The following is a 27,929-nucleotide window of genomic DNA, read 5'->3' on the forward strand; positions in this document are numbered from 1 at the left end:
CTCACATGTAAATTATATACACAACTCCCCTTGTATCGTAAAGTGGGAAGTCAATAAACAAATGAAAATAATGCCAACTTTAACGTTCACCTTTACAGTCTGTGTTTAAAGAATTCACTTTCCTGTCCAGCTTCTGCAAGTTCACCCTAAAGCCTCCGGGGGATATTCAGATATGGCTGCTCTGGTTTCTTGCTAATTTGCACTTTGAAATGAGGGACTATTATTATTAATCATCTGAGGTTTCTAAAACAGAATCAATAACATAAATATGAACCATAACTAATGAGCCAGCGCACATATATGGGATTGCAAATGCAATATACGCTATAATTTGTTTCATTGCCTGAATTTTCAAAATAGTTCTTAAAACTTTGACCCAACCAGTAGAGCGACCATGCCTGTACCAGACCGGAACAGAGCAGAAAGGCGGTGGGAAGTGTCTTCCTGGAATCGTAGTTGTCTCTGTGTGAGCCACGAGTTAATCTGCATAGCCATTTCATGTGTTGTCAAATAGGCTTTGTTGCTTTTTTACTGAAAATAAGGTCTAAGGGACAAAGACAAAGTGTGTGGCTAATTCCCTGGGACTAAAATTGTTAGTGGCGGGGATATTTTAGGATCAATGTGTTTGGGACCGCTTGGTCTCGAGACCCAGTGAGCAGCAAGGTAACTCCGGATCAGTTGCAGCATGCCTATCTTGAAGTTTGCGTCATTTTTACAGTGTCGATGTGGGTCAACACGTCGTACCTGTCAGGGCCCGAAGGCTGTGCGTTTTTTGTCGACTGACAACGATTTGATAGAGGGGGAATTTTTTTAATAATGAAAAATAAAGTGTTTCAAGACTAAGATGAGGGCGTGGTTCTGCTTGCGCTGCTGTTTCAGACGAGATCTCATCCTGTAGATCAGGCTGACCTGGAGCACACAATGTAGCCTAGGTTAGCATGAAGTCACGGCAATCATCCTATTTAGCCCTCCAGTGCTGGGACCGCAGGTGTGAGCCCCACCGCGGGCGGAAATGAAACAGTCCGGAGCCGTGGCCACAGTGTCCATTGGGCTTGCGATGTTTTTTCTGAAGAAGTTATTTTCTTATTTGGTCCACTCCAGTGCCACCCTAAAAATGGGCCATACGGTCACTACAGAGACCACAGCTGTTATAGCAGGCTGGCGGTCTCTGCTGCTGCCGCAGCCACATAGAGAGGTCCCCAGACATCAAAGAGGACGCTGGATCCCTCAAGCCAGCTGTAGCCTCCCACTGGGGTGTCCTGTAGTTAGTAAATGCGGCCACCACTTGCTTTGGGTGTCACTTTTTTTCTTTTTTTATTGATTTTATTGAGCTTTATACATTTTTTCTTTGCTCCCCTTCCTGCCTCTCCCCTCCCCTTCAGCCCTCTCCCACGGTCCCCATGCTCCCAATTTACTCAGATCTTGTCTTTTTCTACTTCCCATGTAGATTAGATCCACGTATGTCTCTCTTAGGGTCCTCATTGTTGTCTAGGTTCTCTGGGATTGTGAATTGTAGGCTTTTTTTTCTTTATGTCTAAAAACCACTTTTGAGTGAGTACATTTGATATTTGTCTTTCTGTGTCTGGGTTACCTCACTCAATATGATGTTTTCTAGATTCATCCATTTGCCCGCAAATTTCAAGATGTTGTTATTTTTTCTGCTGTGTAGTGCTCCATTGTGTAAATGTACCACATTTTCCTCATCCATTCTTCAGTCGAAGGGCATTTAGGTTGTTTCCAGGTTCTGGCTATGACAAACAATGCTGTTATGAACATAGTTGAGCACATGTCCTTGTGGCACAATTGAGCATCCTTTGGATATATACCCAAAAGTGGTATTACTGGGTCTTGAGGAAGGTTGTTTCCTAATTTTCTGAGAAATCGCCACACTGACATCCGAAGGGGCTGTACCAGCTTGCACACCCACCAGCAATGCAGAAGTGTTCCCTTTTCCCCACAACTTCTCCAGCATAAATTGTCATCAGTCACTGGAGTTTTTTAAGTTGTTATCGGGAGCAGAAGGGAAGATGGCAGCCCTACCTACAGGACAACTTCGGCTAAGTCCAGTGCAGTAAAACCATCATTTCTCTGCTCAGAAAACACGAAGACTTGGTGATCTAGTGCAATCTGTTGAGCTTGGGAGTTACCAGAGGTATTCCCCCAAATGGGCGTGATGCATGTTCTTTCTGGCCCATGTTCTTTCTGACCCGTGTTCTTTCTGGCCCGTGTTCTTTCTGCCATCACTATCTTGCTTTAGGTGTGGCCTAAAAGGAAACCTAGAGAAGGAGGGCGTGGACACAGCTTCGTGGTGGAGCTCTGGCCTGGCAGTGGGAGGCCCTGGCTTCCATCTTCACGCCCACAAAGGAATATTAGATAATAATCAGTAATGCAGCAGAGGAGCAGGGCCTTCTCTCATTCACATTTGGGAGGTGCATGGCTTGACTCTAAGCTCAGTATGCAGACGTCGCTGTGGGTTCCATGGGGAAGAGGAGGAAGAGGCCGCGCATCAAAACAGTGCATGTGGCTTAGGACAGCACACTGAGGTTTCTCTTCAGGAATATCCAGCAGGGCTTTGCAGGGCGAGCTACATGTGACCCCTCCACCCTGCTGTGAGCACCTGGGGAGCTTCCCTAGAAAAGCCTTTCCAAGGTTGTTTAATTTGGAAGTAGGGAGATAGGTGCACAGGATCAGAATCCAGCCGTCTCTGAAGGAGAAAGGTAATAAAGCCGCAGGTGGCCACTGACACCGAGCCCCTCCCTCTTGTGGCCACCAAGAAGGGAAAGAAAGGGTTCTCCCTCTGAGAACATTTCCGTTGCAGTGGCCTAGTCTAGAAGCCCTGGTCACACCAGAGTTCACCAGATAGAAAAGAGGACACATAACAGCCACTCTCTTGACATAAATATGCCCCAAATGCCACAATGCACATACTGAAAACCTATTCCAGAAATGATCCGTTCTCACAAATCTCCCTTAGCTCTGAGGGGAACAACACAAGAACAAGGAATGAATGAACCCAGGCCTGCGATGGTGTCTGTGGTGTGACCGGCGTCTCCAGAAAGGCGTCCAGTGCCATGCAGAGGCAAGTCCTCCACTTCTGCTGAGCTGGGACTCTCTAAGACACCGCCTCCCGGCCATGCTCACAGCATCCCAGCTCCACAAGAGAAAGTAGAGCCATTCCTGACTCTGCAGTGCTCCCCAACTTCCCCCCCCCAACTTTTGAAATAAAGACAAACCACTTGTTCTGGAAGTTCTCATGTGTTTTCTGTAGATGTGATGAAAAGCAGCTCAAAGAGGAAAGAAAATATATAGCTCCCACATCACCACACAATCCATCCCTGAGGGAAGTCAGGGCAGGATCCTGGAGGCAGGAGCTGATACAGAAACCACAGAGGGGTGCTGTTCTCTGGCGTGCTCCCCAAAGGCTTGTGAGCTCAGCCTGCTTTCCTATCGATCCCAGGGCCACCATCCCAGGGACGGCACCACCCACAGCAGACTGGGCCCCCCACATCAATCATGAAAACGCCCCCACAGACCTGCCTACAGGCTGGTGGGATGGGGGCCTCTGTTCAGCCGGGGTCCACTCTTCCCAGAGGACTCCAGCTTCTGTCAAGTTGATGAGAAACTATCGAGGACATCAGAGTAGGCAGCTCCTAAAAGACAATTTCAGAATCTGCTCACCTGTGGAACGGCACCAGCTCTGCCCGTTCCTAGCGGCTTCGCTCTGAAGAGCGAGGTCAAGGATGGTGACTGAGGGCCGCTCTGTCACCGTGAGCCCCTTCTAAAGTGTGTAACCACGGCGTGCGTCTTTACACGAAGTATTTTAACTTCACCTGCATTTCAAGGAAGACAATACAGTGTTTAATGTCATCCATTGTGATTGTTTTTCTTCATTTAAATGTGGGAAAATATGAGTAGATTATCATAAATATATTAAAATGGCTTATAATAAATTGCAGCTCAATCCTGGCTTGTAATTGAGAATAATAGACATTGGAAACGGTGAGAAAATCAGTAGCTTCAAGCTTTGGAAATATCACCAGTTTAGCTATCAAATGATTCACTCTGTTTTCAAGCTGTTATTTGGTTGGGGTAGTGTGGTGTGTACGCATGCATGTGTGTGTGTGTGTGTGTGTGTGTGTCTCTGTCTCAATGGAGTATAGGTGTGTGTTTGTGTATCTGTATGTATGAAAGGGGTGGGTGTGGGTGTGGGGGGGAGAGAGAGAGAGAGAGAGAGAGAGAGAGAGAGAGAGAGAGAGAGAGAGAGAGAGAGAGAGAGAGGGAGAGAACATTTAGCATTTACAATCAGAATACTTACTGTGGGGAAAATTGCAGAACTTGCGAACCAGGACTCCTGTGTCTGGCTTTGCCTCCATTATAAATCTGTAGTGTGACTTTGTGCAAGAGTATTTGGTTTGCATTTACCTTTCGGTCTTTGGATCTCCGCGTCTTGTCAGGAAAATGTAAGGATGAGCCACCTCCTGTTACAGTCATTTCACCCACTGAAATGAACTCACAGCCACTTTGCTGGCTTCCTCCCTTTTCCTTGAGAAATGGCGCCACCTTCTGGTGAGAGCGGCCATAACATCTGTCAGTGGAAAAGTTTGACTAACTCAACAGAAGTTAGAGCCCTTGGGAAGGGGAAACCTTAGCAGAGGGATTGCTTATATCAGATTAGCCTGTGGGCAAGTCTAGGGGACATTCTCTTAATTGATGATTGATATGGGACAGATCAGCCCATCATGAATGATAACCATCCTTGAGCAGGTGGTCCTGGGCTATAGAAGAAAGCAAACCGAACATGCCGCGGGCAGCAGCGAGCCAGTAAACTGCACTCCTCCATGGCTTCTGCTTCAGTTCCTGCCTCCAGGTTTCTGCCTGGAGTTCCTGCCCTTGGCATCCCCTGATGATGGAAGGTAAACTATAAGCTAAATAAACCTTTTCCTCACTGAGTTACTTAGGGAGTGGTGTTTATCATGGAAACTACTACAGGAGCGATTTGCTCTGAAGCAGCCATATTTCCCAATGTGTCCTTTGGTATATGTTCACACACTTGTGAGTCTTCCCCTGGATTAGGATCCACGGTCATGGCTACAGACCCAGGCTGTCACCCTGGCCCCATCATCACAGTTAGTAACACTTTCCTGCAGAACAGGGTTTTAAAGGAAGCAAAGACTGTACCAGACCACTAGAGGCTGAGAAACAGCAACAGAAAGCTTCTCTCTTAGACAGAAGGAAATTTCATGTCTGGTACTATGATCCTGGTCAAAGGCCCATGGCTAGAGATGTTAGATTCCCTAGGAAGAACCTACTGTTTCCAGTTTACTACATGTTCATATTGTCAAACTGCCCTCTGAATACTTACTGTGTCCGTAGACCTGGGCTGCTCTCAACCTTGGTCATAGAAGCTCCTCATTCAGTAGAGAGGTGCATAACTGGTCAAAGTGTTGAGACTATAGACTGGGTATTTAACCCCAAATTAGACACTTAGTTACACCGCCATCTACACACACCGAGGATCAGGGAACATCTCAAAAGGGAACGTGGAAAAAACGGAGGTCTGGAGGGTGTGAAGGAGGGATGCAAAACACTGTAACCTAGACATGAGATGGCTATCCAATGAACTCATGCAGCTCTAGTTACCTGTATGTGTCCTAGGTAACACCAAGCCAGCCAAAATCCCAGCATAGGTGGCCTCGTAGTTACAGTTTCTATCGCAACAATGAAACACTGTGACCAAAAGCATCTTGGGGAGGAAAGGGTTTATTTGGCCTACATATCCTGAATCACACACAATCCATTGAGAGAAACCAAGGCAGAAACTCAGACATGGCAGGAACCTGGAGACCAGAGCTGATGCAGAGGCCATGGAGGGATGCTGCTTACTGGCTTGCTCTGCATGGGTTGTTCAGTCTGCCTTCTTATAGAAGCCTGGACCACCAGCCCAAAAGTGTCCCCATCCAAAATGGTCTGGGTCTTCCTACATCAGTCACTAATTAAGACAACTCCCCACAGGCTTGCACACAGCCCAATTTTGTGGAGGTATTTTTTTTCAACTATTCCTTTTGGATAGCTCTAGCTTGTGTTATTAAACCAGCCAGGACAGAGGGGTAGACAATCCCCAGGCCCCACCACTTACTGAGGAGCTAATGGCAGTTGATAGATGCTGGAGAAGTGAGGTTCTCTTTTGAGGATGTGGCCACTGGTAGGGTTCCCCTCCTCTAGGGTGTCAATGGCCCCACGTCCATGCACATGTGTGCAGCACTAACTGGACTTGGTGGATTATGAAACAGAACATGAAACTGGAGTGAGAACTGCCGGGGAGAATATGGCAGGAATTGGAGATAGGGGAGCTGGAAGTAAATATGATCACATTTCAGTACATATCTGTGTGAAATTCTCAACAACAAAGAAAAGTAAATGCAGATAGATAGATAGATAGATAGATAGATAGATAGATAGATAGATAGATGATAGACAGACAGATGATAGATAGATGATAGATAGATAGATAGATAGATAGATAGATAGATAGATAGATAGATAGACAGACAGAGTGTTGGATGATTTTATGTCCATTGAGAGTAATTTTGGAAGAGGAAACCCCAACTGAGAAAATGCCCCCACCAGACTGACTTGGAGACAAGCCTCTGGTGCATCTTCTTGATTGGGTGATTGATGTGGGAGGGCCCAAGCTATTGTGGGTGGGGCCACCCGGAGCAGTGGTCCCAGGGTATATAAGAAAGTAGGCTGAGCAAGCTATTAAGAGCAAACCAGCAAACGGTACCCCTCCACGGCCTCTGCACCAGCCTTCGGGTTCCTGCCCTCTGTGAGATCCTGTCCTGACTTCCCTCACTGATGGACTGTGGCACAGGACTGAAAGCTGAAATTAATCCTTTCCTCCCCATGCTGCTTTTCTTCTTGGTTTTATTTCAGCAATAGAAGCCAAAGGGGGAATGCATATATTACATACATAAAACAAGAACTTCATAAATTGGAGAGTAGATATATCAGAGATGGTAGTTAAATCACTCTGGAATACAGACCTCTCCAAGAAACTGCTCACAAGGGGAAGTGCTGGAGACCTTTTGTGGAGACAGGAAAAGACCAGATTGAACAAGACACCAGGATGACTTGACCCTTTGGGGAAGGAGAAGTTAAGATATTGCATGTGACCCACAAGGCAGAACAGAGGACAAGAATAATAACACATTGCATAGGGTTGGGATGCAGCTCTGTGGGCTGTGTGTTTGCCTGGCATGTATGAGGCCTTGCTATCGATCCACAGGGCCACATAAACCAGGAGTGGTGGCACACTTACGTAGGTGGAGGCAGGAGGATCAGGAGTTCAAGGCCATCTTTGGCTACACAGACTTCCAGGCCATCCCAGGTTACGTGAGATCCTGTCTCAAAACGATGAGGAGGAGGAGGAGGAGAATGATGATGATATATTACATAGAGCAGTATATACCTCAATTGCGAGCATTTTTATGCTCAGAGGAAACTGTTGCTCAAGGCCAAATGATTGCTAAACTGCAACCAATCCCGATCTCATGAGGAAACCTGGCCGTTGTTAGTCGGTGTTGCACATAATCAGAACTGTCGTGTCAGCTCTGTGGTGTCTCAGAACAGGAAAAAGAAGAAGGAAGGGAAGGGGGACACAGGTCTTGCCACAGAGCAGTCACAGAGAATGAAACAGGGAAGAAAAGCAGAACCGTCTACAGGGCATTGAGAGCTCCAGCAGCAAACCCTCCGCGGAGGCGGCAGAGCCAGCGCTAACTACAGCCGGTAAGAGCTTTCTCGAGGCCGAAAACGATGGCATTCGATTCGCACGGCCTGTTGTCAAGGTCACGCGTATCCCTACCCCACTAGCCACTTCTTTCCCTTCTTTATCCCCACCTTCAACTAGCCAGGCCTCCCCTCTGCGGTGCCTAATCTATAGGAGACTGAGACAACAGAGCATCAAACGTAATGGTTGTTTACACAGGAGTTACAAAGCCGGGGCTGCTCGCCACATGGGTTCTGTGGTGTCAAGAGCGAAGTCCACCGTGCTCTGCTCTGCGGGGTGTTCTCAGAAAGCGCTCCCTCATTTCAGAGCAGATTCGCCCAACTATGCATTTCCTTGAAAGCAGATGAGTATCTAACTGGATCCAAAGGATTTAAAATCTCATGCTTTCCTACCGTTAAGACTTCGCTTAGCCAGGGTCATTGCTCTGTCCAGATGTAGTGTGTGCATAGTAAGTGTGCAAGGAGGTGCATAGGAGAGCAGTGTCTGTGACTTCCAGTTCTCTGTCCAATCCCCCTGCGCGTGACATGTGCACAAGATGCCGTGACGTGTGCCTAAGATGACTATGGCAATGTTTTATTTATGTTTTAAATAAATAAAGCTTTCCTGAAAATCAGAGGGTAAAACTAAGCCACTAGAGAGTGGCGGTGGTGCCCCCCACCTTAATCCCAGGATCTGGGAGGCAGAGACAGATGGACCTCTGTGAGTTCAAGGCCACTTGGGCTACCACAAGATCATGCAGAAACAGATCTAAGAGAAGGTGGCTGACACCTTTAATCCCAGTACTGGGGAGTCAAGTGCCTTTAATCCCAGCACTAGAGGGGAATATAAAACAGGAGGAGACGGAGGCTCGGGGCTCAGTCTGCGGTAGCCCAGCCTTGGTAGAGGTGAGACTTCTCAAGTGACTTGACTGTTCTGCTTTTCCGATCTTCAGCTTGAACCCCAATATCTGTCTCTGGGTTAACTCACAGTCTTGGAGTTAACGAGAAGTTCAAGTGAGCAGCCACTGGGAGCTGCCTTGTTCTCCTAAAGGGAACAGGGACCACACTGCCTCCGCTCTGAGCAGCCGGCTGTGCCAAGACTTTCCCTGTATAAGCGCTGTCCCTGCTCAGGCTAAGGCTGGACAGACTAACCTCATTACTCCAGTTAGATTTCTCTTGCGCATCCAGGAAAAGGCATTCTTTGCTCCCTAAGAAAACGCGCCACTCCTAACCCAGACTGAGAGACAAACCGAGCATTTTGTAAAGGTTGTTGGAACCGTTGAATGGCATCCACAACTGGAACCCAGCTGTGAGATTTCCCCTTTCATTTTGTTTTATCGCTACTAAAAAAAAAAAAAAAAAGCCAAAAGGATATGTTGCTCATGCCTAGCCCTAGCCAAGAGGCTAAGTCTCCCTTTTCCACCATAAGTTTTTGGAAAAGGAGTTGTTTTGGTTGCTTGCGACTCACACCAGCAGCTCGGAGGCTGGCGCTGGAGGACAGTTGAATGGTCTAACCTAAATGCGTTAGAGTTTGAACTCTGGCTTTGCCCATAAGCTTCACAATGATCCCTGACCTCTGGGGGCACAGGGCGGGATACAGGTTTGTGATGATAAACCACAACTAGACAGCATTTTCTTCTTGGAAGCAGAGCACTCATGGAGAAAACCTTGGAACAACAGACAAGGTTAAAGACCACAGTTTTACAATAAAATTTTAGGAAAATATCTTTTGTTTGTTTGGAAGTGGGATGAATGTACATGAGTGTGGAGGTCAGAGGTCAGTGTTCCAGCATCTCCCCTCAATCACTCTTCATGGTTTTTTTTTTTTTTTTTGAGACAGGGTCTCCTGGTGAACCTTGAACTCGGTGGTCTACTTAGAGGGCACAGTCGGTGGGCTCCAGGGACCTGCCTGTCTCTGTCCCCCATCCCAGGTTTGGGGTCACGGATGTGTGCTCCAGCCCTGCTTTCACAGGGGTGCTGAGGCCCTGAACTCTGACCCTTAGCCCACACAGCAAGCGCCTTACACTGTGCCGTCTCCCCAACCCCAGATGCAATTTCTTTTCAAATATCTTCGCCTGTGACTTGTTAAACTGGTCATTGTGGAACCCAGGAGAGGAGGAACAATTGTATTTTAACACCAGATCGATCCTGAATAAATAGCTGGGCTGTTGGTATATGCCTTCAGACAGATTTCCGAGTGTGAGGCCAGCCTGGTCTGTGTAGCAAGCATCAGAGTAGCCAAGGCTATTATAGTGAGACCCTAGCTCCAAAAAAAAAGAAGATAAATAAATATAAAAATAATTCCATAAAACTTTATATTGTTTATGCATGCCCATAAAGAGGTCTGTAAAGAACATTTAAATACCCAGCAGTTCACACATGGAATTCATGAGTTCTGAGTCCCTAACATAAAGAACCAGCAGGGAGCACTGTTTCCTAACAGGAAAGGAGCTATGGGACCCAAAAGATGGCCACAGGGTGTTTTCCTAGGGCTGCTCTAACAAAGAGCCTCAGCCTCATACAACAGAAATACCTTTGCTCACAATCTGGATACTGAAACTAGCATTAATGTATGCACAGGGTTGGTTTCTTAACCTAAGACCTCACTGGCTGGAGTCTTTTTGCATCTTCACACAGTCCCTCCTGTGCTTGTGTCCTGAACTGGAAAGATGTCTCAGTGGTATAAGTCTCGCAAAAGACTCTGGTCCAGCACCACATGGGGTTAAACATCCTGTAACTCTGGGTCTAGGGGACCCAGCATCCTCTTCCAGTCTCCTTGGGTACCAGGCATGGTCATGGTACCTAAATACGGGCAAAGCACAGGTGCACATACCATCAAAATAAACAAATCCTTTTTTTAAAATGTCATATTAATTAGAACCCAGACTAATAACCTCATTTAACCTTTTTAAAGGTTATATATCCAAATACAGTCGTATTTCTAAGATTACGGCAGGTTGCAACACCAGCATGTGAATGGGGGTTGGGACATGACTCGACACACAAGCTTCTCTGTTTCCGGCGTTGTCAACATTTTTAAGGACATGGACTGACATCCCTAAGCTGCAGCAGTTGCCTGGCCTTGCAAGGACGGGAACCTGCGCGACTGCACAGCGGGTCTGGCATTTGACTCTTTTCCTAGGCTTTCGGTCTCTCTCCATGCTGCTGGACAGCGTCAGTGGTCACAGCTCCCAGTGGGCCCAGTGGTCAAGAGTGGAGCCACTGATTCTGCCTGGTGCAAAGCTGGGGTGTCCGGTAGGTTGGCCGCAGTCAACACATTTCCTTGCTGCTTCCTGTATTTTCAACATAGAAGGAAACGAGCAAAAGATATCTGCATGTCAAATAGTCTTTTGTTTCCTTTTTGTATGGTGTGTGTGTGTGTGTGTGTGTGTGTGTGAGAGAGAGAGAGAGAGAGAGAGAGAGAGAGAGAGAGAGAGAGAGAGAGAGAGAGAGGTGAGTGCTCATATAGATATTGGTTTGTGTGGAACCCAGAGTTCAACCTTCCTTGTTGCTTTCTTGGTTTTTCAGTAGTTGATTTGCTGGTTTGTTTTGAGATAGCATCTTCGGCTGGCCTGAAGCTCTTTAATTAGTATAGCCTGGTTGGACAACAAGCCCAGCTCCATCTGCCCAGCTCCACCCCCACAATGCCAAGGTTACCTATGCATATGACCACACCCAGCTTTTTTTTTTTTAAATGTGGATTCTGAAGTCTGATTCTCATGCTTTCAAAGTAAGAACTTTATAGGCTGAGTTATCACGAGCCCCGTTTTTCTAGAATTACATAACCTGCATGGTTTTGAGTCTCTCAATGATTCGATGGTGTAAAAACTTCCTACTGAATTTCATCAGTGTGTGTTCACAGAGATTGGAAGTGAGATCTGCCCCCCCCCTTTGGCAGACCTTGGGAGGTGACCTACCTAAAGATACAGAAGGAAGGCTAAACAGGGCAGAAACAGGTGGTTGGCACCCTCCGCAGAGGCCCAAAGGTTCCTGAGACACCGAATGGGGGAGTTGAAGGTGTTAAGGACAACAGGTTGCAACAGCAGCCATGCAGAATCTCTCTTCCCAACCACTTCACACACGGGCAGCGCAGTCCTCCAAGGTGCCTGGCCTGCATCTGCACCTCGAGGACAGTTGAGCTGATTCCAGGAGGGAAGGAGGGAACCAAGAAAGAGACAGAAGGGCACAGGGTTTGTGTGCAGAGCAAACATCTCAAGGTAGATGCTGGGTTGGCGGAGACGCTGCCGAGTGAATCTTAATAAAGAGGATTGGGGTGGGAAGCCTGTGCAAGGGCGGGGAGCCCTGGTCGTCTTAGTGGGAATCACATGGTATCCCGCACGCTGTGGAAGCCTGGGGAGAATTGAGCAAGATCATCTGTTTGCATTAGGAAGCTGGTCTGCCTGGAATGGGGAAAGTAGGGGAAACCATGGGGTTTCAAGGCTCTGCATGCTTGGATATGACCCACAGGAAACAAAGCACGGTCCAGTACAAACATGGGCCACATTCTAAGTGGACACTTGCCCGTTTCTGAGGCTTGTATGAGGGTCACCATGGCCAGTTGTCATGGTGAGGGCTTAGCCCTTAGGATGTTGTTGTTGAAAGGGGTAGAACTTTTAGGACGTGTGCCCTGTGAGAGGTTCTTTGGTCACTGGGCACGCTCCCAAAAGGGATCATGTCAGTCTCCCCTCCCTCCTGCTTCTGGAGTGGATTTTGCTCTGGCGCATGCTTGCCATGACATGCTACCCTCAGTTCCAAAGCCACTGCATTCCAGAATCCTGAGCCCGAAATAAACCTGACCTCATTGTAAGCTGCTTGTTACTAACATCGCACAGTGTGGTGGAAAGCTAATACTATACCCCTAATTTAAGAAAAAGAATGCAATGACGTAATATTCAATAACCAAATTAGGAGGCTGAAGAGATGGCTCTGCAGTTAAGAGCTCTGGCTGCTCTTGAGGGGATCCAGGTTCAGTTCCCAGCACCCACATGACAGCTCACAGTCACCTACAACTCCAGCTCCAGGACACCCAACACTCTCTTCTGGCCTCTAAAGATACTTACACACATTTGCACATACACAGAGAGACACATTAATAAGGTAAAATAAGTCTTTAAGAAATATATTTAGGTACAGAAATTTAAATATATTTAAGAAATATAGTTAGGTCCAGAGCTTTACAAAGAGCTGGTGTTCCGTTAGCCTCTGAGTAAGCCACTTCTCATCACAGCACTGATGATAGGAATATACATGCAGACACACACACATACACACAGAGACACACACTCACACGCACAGAGACTCACACGCACACACACAGAGACACACACTCTCACACACAGACACTCACACGCACACATTCACACGCACACACAGACACACACACTCACATGCACACATTCACACGCACACACAGACACACACACTCACACGCCACAACGAACCTCACCTAGACATACAACACATACACCCAGTATCCCCAGGAGACGGAGCTGTAGGCTAAAATCTGAAGTGTATTCCACTTAGGAAACTGAGGTATGGCTGGGATCGTAATTATTTAACAGGAATTAAGTCCAGCATGAATCAGTTGAAACAAAGTTGGGTTATTAAGTAAAGAAAGGGAAATAGATAGTACATGCTTTAGATTTAAGCAAGGAGGGTGGTGTCTACGGGTCTTAACGTTATTCTGTGGTTTTCTAAAACTACACTCTCCCAAAAGAGCGTTGACAACCAGGTTCAGAAGCTAAGTAACTATTTTATAAATATGAGTTATAAATATGAGCAGTCTTACTTATCTCTCGTACCTCTAATAATTTCCTTTTGTAAGTGAAATTGTGAGGTGATTTACAAAAGTTATTTTTCAAGATTAGGGATGTGAGGGGGGAAAACTGACAAGGTTAATGTCAAAGGTCAGAGACCTCCAACCCTTTCGGTCTAAGGCAAGCTTGTCTCACTTCCTGTTTTCACTCTTCCATTTAAAGTCCCTTAGAAAGGCAGGTGCTGGCTTGCTGTAGGCAAGCTTCACGGTTTCCTAGCTGTTGACTGCACTGATACCCTCCTGGCTCAGCCAGCAATAAAAGCAAACCAGGTACAGAGGGGAGGGGCTTCTGTTCCTTCCTGGGTCTCCTCAATCTCCCTTTCTGTTCTGTCTTAAGCCCACAAGCAACACTAGTACTCCTAGACACACTCTCCCCGCCATGAACATATATACTACGTACCACAAAACAGACATGCTCAGATCCCTATACACAGATGCCAGATACTCCGCACATAGGCAAAGCAAGTCCACACGTGTCTCACACAATTCTGTTCTCTCCGCACCCCCTGTTCTGTATCTGAGGCTTGCTAAATTAATTTCATGATCCTGAGCAGAAGCCTGGCGAACCGGGACTTCGAGGGAGACAGAGGAAATCCACAGGCCTCTGTGAAGGGGATCTTTGGTCTGTGGTCTGCCCTTGAACTGTAAGTGGAGCTCCTGGTTGGAGCCCGGGCCTGAGGCTCCTGCTAAAGCTGAGGGTTCCTCATACTGGCAGCTGCCAAGGACAAGAGAGGCCGAGTCGGGCAGCTTGCCAGTGGGCATGTGGGAGGGATCCCCAAAAGTATACACAGCTGCCTTCTCCCTGGAAACACCCTCACGATTTCGGCGTTACCTCTTCATTTCCCAACACCTTGAGTGTTTCTTTACTATTTTCTGAATCATTGTTTTCCAAAGGACAGCTGAGTCATAAACTCTGTTTAGTCAGCGCTTGGCATCTTCACGTTCCAGATTCCTGGACTTAACCAATATCAGGCACCAGACATTTAGGAAAAAGCACGGGGTCTGTTACAAACATGGACAGACGCTCCTCGCCAATGTCCCCTCCACAGCACAGTAGAGCAAGGACTGACGTAGCATTTCCGTGGGAGTGGGTATTAGAGGGGTGTAGAGGTGGCTTAATACACAGAAGAGGGGCAGGCCTTATGTATACAGAGCTTGGGCCTCTGTGGAGCTGGGTAGAGAGACAGGAACCCTGCAGACAGTTCTCCACAGACACGGGTGGGAGCGTGGGGCGGATTTCAGACAGCGTTAGAAGACAGGGAAGTGAAATGAGATGAGCTATGCCTGCTGGGACAGAACCGAATAGAACAGAGCACACAGTAAGGCTAAGTTCTGATGCGAGAGGGGTGGGTATCAATGGATTTTAAAGTTTCTGCAGCTGTCAAGCAAGCTACAGAATAGATGAAGCCCTAAATACGAGGCAGAGAGAAAAGGTCATGTTCATGATTCAGACACAGAAGTACAGAATGGAGCAACCCCAGAAATTAGCAAAAAGATAAAAATCGGAGGCCCACTGCCAATGGTTAACCCTGCCAGGCCAAGGCATTTGTTGTCTCCATCGTTGTTTTTCCTGGCGAGTGTCCAGTCGGATGATCATCCTTCCTGCTGCAAACAAGTCCACTTCTTGGCAAAGAGCTGAGGCCTCAGCCGTGGGTGATTTTCTCTCCTAAAGGACTTGGTTCTTGTCCCCGTATGGATGAGAAGCCATGGCTTTGCAAGCTGGAGGGCCAGGGAAGGCGTCAGCTGCAGCTGGATCCAGGAGGCAGAATTCCCACACCTACCACAGAACACAGTCCGCTTCACTCAAGGGTTACTGGCATGGTGCTCACTCTTCTTAACATTATCTCCCCAGAAACATCTAGGCTGGCGTTCGTCCAAGTACGTCCTAGCCAAACTGACGGGTGAAATTAGCTATCTCTCCTTCCACCTTAGTGCATCCTAGGGCCTGCGAGAAAACACGCTGACAAAAAAGAAACCCAGGGAGGATAGGGTTTATTTGACTCATAACTCCGTCAAGCAGTTAGTCAAATCACACCCACGGCCAAGAACACAGAGAAAAACGCACCCACACTTTCTACTCTTTTGCTTGCTAGCTTTCACCATTCTTACACAGCTCAGGGCCCCAGCCTACGGAATGGGGCTGCCCACAGTGGGCTGGATCCTCTGACACCATCAATAATCTAGACAACTGCCCCCCGTCACGCCTACAGACCAACCTGAACTAGATAATTCCTCTTTAAGATTCTCTTCCCGGGTGGTTCAATAGTTGAAGCTAATCAACACCCCACCTTCGGAAATAGTATCACCATCTAACTTAACGTCCTTTCTGTTATTAGCAGATACCGAATTCAGGGTGCTGGGAGTTAAGTTCGTTTCCCTTACGTAACGCTTGCCGCAGGGACAGTCTAGCACCATATTCTAGCACCATCGGCCTACCCACGTCTAACCCCTTAACTAACTCTGTATTACTATCATTCTGGATGGGCAGAGGTCATTCCTAGGGGACATTGTAGAACGTTAGGAAAGCAGCTCTGGTATCATGTTATTGGGGTGAGTGTTAACCACCGTTCCATGAGCAGGGGTCAAGGATGCTGACCACTGTGTAATTTCACAACTGTCCTCCATGATGCGTTCATGGCTAGATCCATAAGGGAAATTCCTGTTTGTAAATTATTCAAGCTTAGAACCCATTTCTGTTTTACATCTAACTATATATTTTTTGTACTTGACTCTATAGTCATATACTAAGATATACATGTATCCAAATTCATATGTCTCTTTATCAACAGTGAATGTGATTTTCCCTAAGGAGAACTCTGCTCTGGAGTTCACACCCCACACTAGCCCCCCAACCCCTGATCTCATTGCCTTGGCCGAGACTCCTCCCCTCTTTCCCCTCCCCATGTTGGGACCTCAGCAGGCCCACCACAGCCATTTACCTCAAACCCCACTCCACAAAAGCCAGCATTCTTGCCGACTCACGTTCTTTTTCTGGCTTTATTATTTCACAATTCTCTCCTTCCTGTTTCTCACCCCCAGTGGGAAGTCCTTCTCAGTCTCTGATCAATGAATGAATCAAGATTTTGAACCCCAAAACTATCACTTACAAACAAATGCAATCCTCACTTTTCTTGGCCACACTGCTCAAGAGAGAGACAGGAAGGATGTAGACAACAAAATAACCCTGGAGATTGTGCTGGGTGCTGCCCTTCTAGGATTCCTTCAGAGGATTCCTGGGAGCAGGAGTCTCGGTTCTTCCTTTGCTAGCACTGCAGTTCCTTGAGGTCCAGAGCCAGGGCTATCTATACCTTTACAGTTTTGCACGAATTCCCCCAAAGCCTTCTGTGTCTTCAGGTTCTAAATCTACAGACTCAACCAGCCTTCTATTTAAAATATTCAGGGAAGCAACTGGGGAGACAGTATAGCGGGTAAAGTATTTGCCAGGCAAGCTTTAAGACCCAAGTTCAGCTCCCCAGATCACCTGGGATGACCCAGCCTAAGTTCCAAACAAGCTCTCGGCTTTGGAGCTCTCTCCAGGTAAGTGTTCTCCACTAGACATTCCTGCTGTTCTAACACGGCCTTGTCTCCCCCTCCATCGCTAACACAGCCGTGTCTCCCCCACCATCGCTAACACAGCCGTGTCTCCCCCACCACGGGGAACTGCAATCTGAGCATCAGGATGTCTCTCTTTCGACTCTAGAATACCTTTCTGAGGAAATAGCTCCATCAAGTCAAGCACCTGCCTTGCAAACATAAAGACCTGAGTGAAATCCTAGAACCCATGTGAAAATGTGGGTGTGGCAGTGCACACTTGTAATCCCACCTAACACTAGAGAGGCAGAGACAGAAGGATCCCTGGGGCTGCTCGGCCAGCCAGCATTCTAGCCTATTGGTGACTGCCAGGCCGATGAGAGACCAAGTCTCAAAGAATGTGGGTGGCAAAGGATGACACTCAGGGTTGTCCTCTGATCTCCACTCACATATGCCCATACATATATACATGTGTGCATTCACACACACATATATACATGTGTGCATTCACACACACGCAAATAAGTAGATAATTTTAAGAGAATTTAGAGAACCATATGGAAAGGTGGGGTGTCAGATTAGAGGGAAAGAGGAGGGAGAAGCATCTCCCAGGGGAAACTGAGCCACTGTCCCTCTGGAAAGACACCGTGTGGATAACTATAGTCTCTAAACATGAGGGCAACACCGTAAGCTCCATGTAGATCTGCTCGGCTGGAGGAGCGCTGGCTCGGTGACAGGAAGGCGGCTGGCAGGTGAGGGGCAGACCTCAGAGTGTGGTGCTGACCCTGAAGACCAGTGAAAGAAGGAAATGAGTCATTTTAAGACTCTGAGGTGGGGGAAGGTCACGTGCATCTTAGCCAAGTACTCGGGTTGAGGTTGGAATAGAGAGGTTGGGGCAGCGGTGGCAGCTGCCTCTTGCCCTGTCAAGCAAGGTGGAATGTCCCGCTCACCACAGTCTCAACACCCCCTGAGCAGATCTCTTGCAGCCCCTGCTCCACTTCCTCCATCTGCTGGGTTGAGGCTACGTGTGAGCAAGTGGGGTTTGGGCTTCTCAGCCTAGAGACTGAGGAACTGGCTCCCACCCATCTCACACGTGCAGATTTGAGGGAAGTTCATGACCTGCCAAGGGGCACAACCATCTAGAATGCCAGCCAGGATCTGCCAAGAGAATGCTAAAGTCCAGAATTTGGCCTCAAATGTAAATTTGACCCAGGGTGTGTTTACACTAGATGCGGGACGAGCTCCGGTCCCCCAGGCACGTTATTTGGGGCTCTCTCTGTTGCCCTGGAAGAACAGGAAGTTTCTGGGTACAAAGCGCAGGAAAGAGAAGGACGAGACCTACGTTGCTGCAGCTCAGAGAACTTCACTGAATTCTCTTTTCCGTGAAGCCTCTGACACACGCACACATTCCATATCTAGAATATGCTTTCTCCACAGTTCTCTCTCTCGGCTCTTGTTACAGGCCTTCTCTGCAAGAAAACACTGCCCCACACTTCCTGTAAAAAGCAGAAGCTGTCACTGGGGCTTCTTCCTCCAAGTCCACATACGGCCTACCTTCATTTCCTCCTTTACAAAGGATGCTAACCAAGGCCTTCTCTGTGTTCCTGGACTCTCACCCTCTCTCAAACACTTCCGTCTTGCCTTCATCTCCCTTTGCCAATGGATCCCTCTCTCTAGGGTCATTCCCAACAGGCTATGCTCATGGCCAACAATCCTCCATCTTCCAAACACCACTTTAGACAATGGAACATCTTTTCGAATGGTTGTTGTATGACAGAGTTTTCCTGGGGAGACACAACACACACGCCTACTCACTCAAGAGAGGGAGCCCATGACAGAACAGAGTATAAACACCACCAAAGCCCACCTGGGTGAACCAATGAGTTTTATGGGGGTTACTCACAGGAACCTAGGTGAGGGGTTACCTATAGGAGCATGGGGGACAGGTTACCTACAGGAACGTGGATGAGGTGTCACTCACAAGAACGTGGGTGGGGGTTACTCACAGGAACATGGGTGAGGGGTTACCTACAGGAACGTGCTTGGGGGGTTACCTACAAGAACGTGGGTGGGAGTAACTTACAGGATGTGGGCAAAGGGTTACTCACAGGAACGTGGGTAAGGGATTACCTACAGAAACATAGGTGAGGGGTTACCTACAGGAGTGTGAGAGAGGGGTTACCAACAGGAGCATGGGTAAAAGGTTACCTACAGGAACATGGATGAGGTGTTACTCACAGGAGTGTGGGGAAGGGGTTACCTACAGGAATGTAGTTGAGGGGTTACCTACAGGAATGTGAGTGAGGGATTGCTCACAGAAATGTGGGTGAGGGGTCACTTACAGGAGCAGAAGAGAATCTAACACATGACCAGAACCCACCCCAGCCTGGGTGACAGCTCACAAAGCTGGGAACCTGGAGTACACTGCACAGCCTGCAGGCAGCTCCATGGTTGGAGAGCATTCTTTCCAGGTGCCTCAGCTGGTTATAGCCCCTTTCAGGAAGCTTGAATAGTATATATATGTGCTTTTGGATAATGATATCCACTTTTTGTCTCTTTTATTTTATTTATTATTGTTTTTTTACTGAGCTATATATTTTTCTCCTCTCCCCTCCACTTCTACCCTCTCCCATGGTCCCCATGCTCCCAATTTACTCAGGAGATCTTGTCTTTTTCTATGGTGCATGTAGTTTAGATCCACATATGTCTTTCTTGGGGTCCTCATAGTTGTCTAGGTTCTCTGGGTTGTGAATTATAGGCTGGTTTTTCTTTTCTTTATGTCTAAAAGCCACTTATGAGTGAGTACATATGATGTTTGTCTTTCTGGGTCTGGGTTACCTCACTCAATATGATGTTTTCTAGATCCATCCCATTTGCCTGCAAATTTCAAGATAATTTTTTCTACTGTGTAGTGCTCCATTGTGTAAATGTACCAAATTTTCCTCATCCATTCTTCAGTCGAAGGGCATTTAGGTTGTTTCCAGGTTCTGGCTATGACAAACAATGCTGCTATGAACATAGTTGAGCACATGTCCTTGTGGTATGATTGAGTATCCTTTGGATATATACCCTAAAGTGGTATTGCTGGGTCTTGAAGTAGGTTGTTTCCTAATTTTCTGAGAAATTGCCATACTGATATCCAAAGGGGCTGTACCGGCTGGAACACCCACCAGCAATAGAGGAGTGTTCCCTTTTCCCCACAACTTCTCCAGCATAAGTTGTCATCAGTGTTTTTTGATCTTGGCCATTCTTACTGGTGGAAGATGGAATGTCAGAGTTGTTTGATTTGCATTTCTCTGATGGCTAAAAATGTTGAGCATTTCCTTAAGTGCCTTTCAGCCATTTTAGAGTCTTCTATTGAGAGTTCTCTGTTTAGGTCTGTATTCCGTTTTTCTTATTGGATTATTTGTCCTTTTGACATCCAGTTTCTTTATCTTTGTATATTTTGAAGATCAGCTCACTGTCTGATGTGGGGTTGGTGAAGATTTTTTCCCATTCTGTAGGCTGCTGTTTTGTCTTGTTGACTGTGTCCTTTGCTTCTCAGTTTCAGAAGGTCCCAATTATTGTTTCTCTCAGTGTCTGTGCTACTGGGGTTATATTTAGGAAGTTGTCTCCTGTGCCCATGCGTTCAAGTGTACTTCCCACTTTCTCTTCTATAAGGTTCAGTTTGGCTGGCTTTATGTTGAGGTCTTTGATCCATATGGACTTGAGTTTTGTGAATGGTGATAGATATGGGTCTATTTTCATTCTTCTACATGTTGATATCCAGTTATGCCAGCACCATTTGTTAAATATGCTTTCTTTTTCCATTTTTTAATTTTTTTGCTTCTTTGACAAATATCAGGTGTTCGTAGGTGTGTCAATTGATATCAGAGTTTTTGGTTTGGTTCCATTGGTCCTCCTGACTGTTCTCATGCCAATACCAGGCTGTTTTTAGTACTATAGCTCTATAGTAGAATTCAAGTCAGGGATTGTGATGTTTCTAGGAGTTCCTTTATTGTACAGGATTGTTTAGGATATCCTGGGTTTTTTGCTTTTCCATATGAAATTGAGTACCAGTCTTTTGAGGTCTGTGAAAAATTTTGCTGGGATTTTGATGGAAATTGCATTGAATCTGTAGATTGCTTTTGGTAAGATTGCCATTTTTACTATGTTAATTCTTCCTACCCAAGAGCATGGGAGATCTTTCCATTTCCTGGTGTCCTCTCCAATTTCTTTCTTCAGAGATTTAAAATTCTTGTCATGCAGGTCTTCACTTGTTTTGTTAGATTATTTCAAGATATTTTATGCTATTTGTGGCTATTGTGAAGGGTGATGTTTCTCTGATTTTTTTCTCGGCCCATTTACCATCTGTATACAGGAGGGCTACTGATTTTTTTTAATTTAACCTTGTATCCTGCTACATTACTGAAAGTGTTAATGAGTTGTAGAAGTTCCTTGGTAGAATTTTTGGGGTCACTTATGTGAACTAGCATATCACCTTATATACTGAGAGTTTGACTTCTTCTTTTCCAATCTGTATCCCCTTGACCTCCTTTTGTTTTATTATTGCTCTAGCTAGAACCTCAAGAAGTATACTGAATAGAAATGGAAAGAGTGAACCACCTTGTCTAGCAGCCAGAAGCAGGAGCCAGAAGCAAGAGAGTGGGCACACATTTACAGCATAAGAGACCACATCCAAGTGGGCTGGTATCTTAAAGGCTATTGGCTGAAGGAGCAGAATGTGCTCCCACAGCACCTCTGCCTTTTGCTTAAATAAGAGGGTTCCAAACCCAATACAAAACTATATCCACTAGGAATAGATATCAAATATAATTAGAATTATAACCAGCATAAACAATATTAAACAAGGAACGTATGCTAAATGTTTTAGTAAACATCCTATCCTAAGGAGTCTAAGTCTTTTATAGGAAATGGCTTGGCTAGATCATAAGAGCACAGTAACTATAACGATCTAATCTTCAATCCCATTGAAGGCATGAGCAGGCAGGAAGTACATCAAGTAGCTTCCAAAGCAAGCAGTATATGACGGAGACAATTAGATATCCGAGCAATCACTCAACGTTTTTTGCAACGTTGCATTTTGCAACGTAGAAGCAATCAACTTTGACTAAGGCCTAGCATAACTGACAGACCATTTTCAGAGGAAGGAAATTTTTCAGAATTGTCTTACCTTGTCTTGGTAAGATCTGACTGTCCTGCTTATCTATTTCCAGATACCATGCACTTTGTCAGTAGATGAGGTATGAGCAGTTCCTTGCCCAAAGGCCAATGGTGCCAAGAAGAAAACAAACTTCTAGTGGAGTGTCTTTGGTGCTCAACATTCTCTCAGGAGCAATCATGTCTCATGTCAACAGAACCCTAAGTTATTTAAATGCCATGTTCTACAGATCCTTGAAGTGGTTGAAGATTACCTATCTAGACAGAATACAACCTCTAAGTCTCTAAAGAACCTAATTGATCTGACTGTAAGTACAACAAACATGAACTATTGACCTATAATAATTAATACCTGTGTACCTTAAAGACTAAAACTTCACATAAGAATATTAAATCAACTGTAAACAAATGTGTAAACAAAAGAGGACAATGACCTCAAAATGTAAACAATCTATAAGTATCTTGATCAGAGGTAGGAGTGATATATAATGCAATATGAAAATATATCCTAAAAGTTGTATCAATATAAAAAATGTCCTAAACAGAGGTAGAAACATGACAGAATAACTTTGCATAGGTGTACAAATAATGTAAACAAAAATAACATATAATTTGAACTTGTATCAATATACAAAAACTATACCAATGTAAATTATCCATGAGAAGGTACACCATTTCAGCAGCTGGTACCCCCCAAAACACCAGTCTTAGAGTGGCACTGTCAGCATCATGTTGTCTTCTCAACTAGGTGGAGTTCTTGCTGTGGGGCCCCATCTTCTTCCTAGAAGCTTCAAAGATTACTGCAGGAAAAGGATGTGCAGGAAAATCTATGTTCATCATGGAAAACTTAAACATCATTCATATAAATATACATTCAATGAAGAATATGATATAGACAAAAGCAATAAGCCAAGGCAAGGAACACAGGACATGAAAGAGGAAAATTAAGAGTTCTGACTCCCACAGTCCCTTCCAGAACACACTATTAATGAATGGGGTCTCCCAAAGGGCTCTTCTTCTTAGGGGTTGCATGGCTTTTCAGGAGAGCCAAGATGAGAGCCAGGCACCCTGGGATACATCATACAAACTCGAGTAAGCGCTTGGTTGGAAAGACTGTCTTCCTTCTAGGGAACTGTCTGCCAGTGGGTCATGTGTGGTTCTTTTACTAGGCTGCTTGTCTAACTGATCTGTTTGACCTGAAAGTAAGATTGAACACTCAAATACAATTGATCATAGTTAACATTTGGATTTTTAAAAAATGATTAGAACAATGATACTTTTTTCCCCAAGGGTATAAATGGAAATTTCAATAATCCCATATATGTGTGTGTATATATGTATACATATGTGTGTATATATGTATGTGTATATGTGTGTATGTATGTGTGTGTATGTGTGTGTTATATACATATATGTGTGTGTGTTTTGTGTAGGAGGTCCTTCTGTTTATGTGTTGCTTTCATTAGTTGAATAAAGAAACTACCTTGGCCTAGCTGATAGTACAGAACTTAGGTAGGCAGAGAAGACAGAACTGAATGCTGGGAAGAAGGGCAGAGTGGAAGACACCATGGATCTCCTGCCTGAGACAGACGCTGGTTAGAATCTTGCTGGTAAGCCACAGTCATGTGGCAATACACAGATTAATAGAAACGGGTTAAATTGAGATGTAAGAGTTAGCCAATAAGAAGTTAGAGCTAATGGGCCGGGCAGTGTTTAAATGAATACAGTTTCTGTGTGATTACTGCAGGTGTAAGCTAGCCAGGTGGCTGGGACAAACAAAGGGCCCCCGCTCCGTGCAACATGTGTGTGTATATACGTGTGTGTAATGTGTGTATATGTGTGTGTATATATGTGTGTGTATCTGTGTCTATACATATGTGTTGTGTATGTATGTGTGTGCCCTTGTTGCCCTGGTCATCCCCTCCCCCTCTTCCTCCCAAATAAGCCCTATTCTGCTTTCATGACATGAATATTCATTATCCTCTCTGGTCTCCACCCCTCCCTCCCTTTAGAACTCTTCTTCCACTCTCATAGACGTCTTCTTATTTTCATCACCTACATTGAAATTTGCATATTTATATATATTTAAATCTGCATTCCATATATGAGGGAAACATACTATTGGTCTGAGTTTGGTTTATTTTGCTGAACATAATGAGCTCCAGCCTCGCCCATTTTCTGCGCTAATTCTACTTTTAATGCATATATTATACTTTTAACGCTCAAATGGAGGCACTCAGCACACAGTTTTGTATCAGCTTTACCCCATCTGCTGGAACCTTTTCTGCAGCTTCTTTGAAACTGTGGCTGAAATATTTGTTTGGTAGAGAGCCAGGACCCCAGATAAGAGCCTTTCAAATTTGTGGGACTGATAGGAATTCTGCCCCAGGGAACACAAGAGGTAGGCCTGTGACACCTCTTCACGACCAGCCCACGAAGAGGCGCCCCACAAATGATACCTCGTCGATGAAAAAGTTCCTTGAAGCTGAGTGTGGAGGCTCTCCATAGTCATTCCAGCACTTGGTGGGTGGAGGAGGGAGATCTCAAGTTTCAAGTCAGTTGGACACATAAAGAAATCTTGTCTTTAAAGAAAAAAAGAACATTTTTATGGGAAAATAATCCCTCCACAAAAACTGTGCATTACTCACCTCCCCAAGAGCCCTGAAAGTGAGATTCGGTGCTCAAATCAGGCTGAAAGTGTAGTCAGCCTGACACCTTGTCTGGGATTGCCACTGACATTTCCTTCTCGGTAACATTCGTGTTTAGACTAGCCACACGCCACTGAAAGGTGCCCAGATTCTATTTTGGTAGACAAAGAATATCAGTGCTTGGTTTAATCTTAATAAAAGCCTCTCCACGGATGCAAGAAACTCCAATCAAACGAGGTTAGACCAAATTAAAATGCTCATTTTTTTTTTTAAATAAATGCGGCACTCAGTGGTGGACCTAGAGAGCAAGGCAGGGAGAAAAACCTGTGGGAGTGGTCCTGACCCTGGGAGGAGTCAGCACTTGGAGGAGTCAGCACTTGGCAACCGACTGGGGCAACTCCCAGGCCAGGGGCTTCCAAACAGTCAGCACCTAAGTATGTAAGGAAGGGTTGTTCTCTATTTCTTGGGGAGTGAGAGCTGGGGCATATTAAGCAAAGACCCAAGGAGAAGCAGGGGTTGGGTTTTGGTATTTATAATTTTTGCTTATACCCTGGGTGAAAAGTGACAATCAGAAGCGTTTATAAACAGGTAAGGGCGGGACCCAGGAGAGAGGGTTCATTCGTCCGTGCCTTCGTTGATCGGACCTAGGACCTAGTCCACGCTCAGCAAGTGTTCTGACACTCAGTGACACCCCAATCCCCTTTTCCTTTGTGTTTTGAGCCAGGGTCTCACTGTACTGCCCAGGCTGGCCTTGATTTTGCTCTGTATCCCAGGAAGGCACTGAATTTGAGATCCTATCGTCCCGGCCTTGCTCGGAGCTGGGCGCACATACCCGCACCACTGGGTCTGCATCCTGTATATTTGTATCGAGTTATCGCTAGACACTAACCTAGCCCCATGAGGAGGCCAAGATAATAAAACAGCCCCCCCCCTCCGTTATCTCTGGCTCCCTAGATTGTACTTGAAGTGGGTGGGGATGCGGCACTCTAATGGATAAGAAAGTGCCCAATCTGGTGGCCTTGCCCCGGCCTCACTCCGCCCCCGGCCCCGCCTAGCGCCTCGTTCCCAGTCGCCGCTGGTTTAGCGGCCTGGATCCTGAGGCGCCCGCGCTAGCGCCGCCCGGGTCTAACTCCAGACTCGGGGAAGCCCTGCTGCTAGCGGAGACTCTCCGGGTCGCGGAGCCCCGGCCACCACCCCGCGGTCTCCCGCTTTCGGCCTGGGTCGGCTCTCGCCGGCCGCCACTGCTCGCCGGCCGTGCGCATTGGCGCCTGCTGCCCAGGGCAGCTCCGAGGTGGCCCCAGGGACATCTCCGAGGGAATCTGCGAGATGCAGCTGTCCAGGTACTGCGGGGACCGCGGGAACGTGGGTGGGGACCTCAGGCCTCGCCGATTGTAGGGCAAAGGCCGCCTCCCCGCTGCCAGTTCCCGGAATCCCCCCTTTCATTTCTCCTCCTCGGGACTCCGCCTCTTCCTGCCTGTGTTCCCTGGAGGTTCTGGGGACTCTGGCTCCTGCTAGCGCGCACCCCACGGGCTGCGACCCCGCACCCCACGGGCTGCGACCCCGCACCCCACGGGCTGCGACCCCGGGGCCGTCTCCACGCGGCGGCTCACCCTGCACCAGCGCCTTTTTTCATCGCTCCCGCGGTGAATCCTGGTTTTTGTGGGCTCTCCATCTGCCTTCACCCAACCCGCGTCGCCTCACCCTGAGTGTGCACGGGACACCTCAGCACTAGCCACTGCCAGATCCTAGAGGGTCGACGTTCCTCGGGATCCACTCCGCCTTGCCAAGCTAGATTACCCTCTCCAGCCTCTGGGTCCGGGTCTGCGGCATGATTGCCCCCCCCCCCCCCGCAGCAGAAACCCCAGGATTATTTGCTCGCGAGCACTCGAGGTCACAGCAGCAGGCATTGGAGTGCCCTGCATCCCGACCGATGCACCCCTGGGAAAGTGGGAGATCGGAGGCGAGGGGTCACGGCCACAGAGGCAGAAGGTAGACAGGGATGGGACGTTGGAAAGGCACTGGGTGAAGAATACTAGGATTATTGGTAGCTTGTCTTTCTATTCCAAGCAGGCCAGTAGTTGCTTGCTGTAAACAGTTGGCCCCGTCGACCCATTTATTTGGTGAACAGGGCTTCACTGGGAAACTTGGGATAACCTATGAACTTTTACGTTTTAATGTTTGTTTGATGTCCTTGTTTTGCTTGGCAAGAGGTCTTACGAAACAGCCTGAGAGTCATCTAAGAAAGGTGCTGGGACTAGAACCAGAGGCTGAGTCTACCCCATCATGCCAGGCCCTTGGCTATCATCGGTCCTTCTCGGCAGCCTGAGGTGGGGTGGAGATGGTGCCGTAACAGAGCTCACCGAAAGTGTCCTCATCGAATTCACCAACACGCTAGAGACAGGCATGTCGGCTGAGGCCCACCAGTTTGTCTCAGGAAATGGCTGTTGTGTCACAAGCGGTCTTTCAATTTTAAGTCATAAAAAGAAAAACCTAGATGTGACTTAAAAGGGTGTTTTCCCCCCTGTTTATTATTTAAACATTAAAAAGGAGCTGGCGATTAAGTTAGTGATAGAGGCCTTTCCTGGTAGTCTTGAAAGCCCTAGATTGTATTCCTAGGGCTGCAAATTTAATTATTTACTGTTGAGTTAAAGAAGATCCACCTCGGGTTTGGTTTGGGTAACTTAACAAAGTGTGATGGCCTGGCTGAGAGAAAACCAGAAGAGGTAGCTTTAGAAATAAGCTACTTTTTCTCTTTCTGTTTTTTTTTTTTTTTTTTTGATGGTTTGTTGGTTTGTTAGATGGTAGTGGGGACTGAAACCATATCTGATGAATAACAGATACTCTATCGCTGAGCCACATCTCCAGCCCAGAAGTAAAACATACATACCTACCTACATTTGCATCTACACACAGACACACGGATACACACACAGACACACACACACACACACACACACACACACACATTTCAGTTGCCGGGTATGGCAGTTCACCGTGGAACCTGCAGCCTG

General features: G+C 46.7%; 1 protein-coding gene across 2 annotated transcripts in view; it reads left to right on the forward strand.

The window, feature by feature from the left end:
- Positions 1-7,632: 7,632 nt before the first annotated feature.
- The window catches only part of Ifnar2 (interferon alpha and beta receptor subunit 2), a 57,541-nt gene continuing 37,244 nt past the window's right edge, over positions 7,633-27,929 (forward strand). Inside the window, exon 1 of one of the 2 annotated variants that reach the window (XM_050164820.1) lies at positions 7,633-7,785. Coding sequence is in view for 1 of the 2 variants with exons in the window: in XM_050164819.1 (XP_050020776.1) it covers positions 26,245-26,258 (14 nt within the window). In the remaining variant the exon portion in view is untranslated. Of the gene's footprint in view, positions 7,786-25,960; positions 26,259-27,929 lie in introns of those variants that run through there. The other variant, XM_050164819.1, reaches the window with a different exon arrangement.

The sequence above is a fragment of the Alexandromys fortis genome, unplaced genomic scaffold, assembly GCF_014885135.2.
Source record: "Alexandromys fortis isolate MF-2015 unplaced genomic scaffold, M_Fortis_MF-2015_v1.1 scaffold_162, whole genome shotgun sequence".
Taxonomy (NCBI): Eukaryota; Metazoa; Chordata; class Mammalia; order Rodentia; family Cricetidae; genus Alexandromys; species Alexandromys fortis.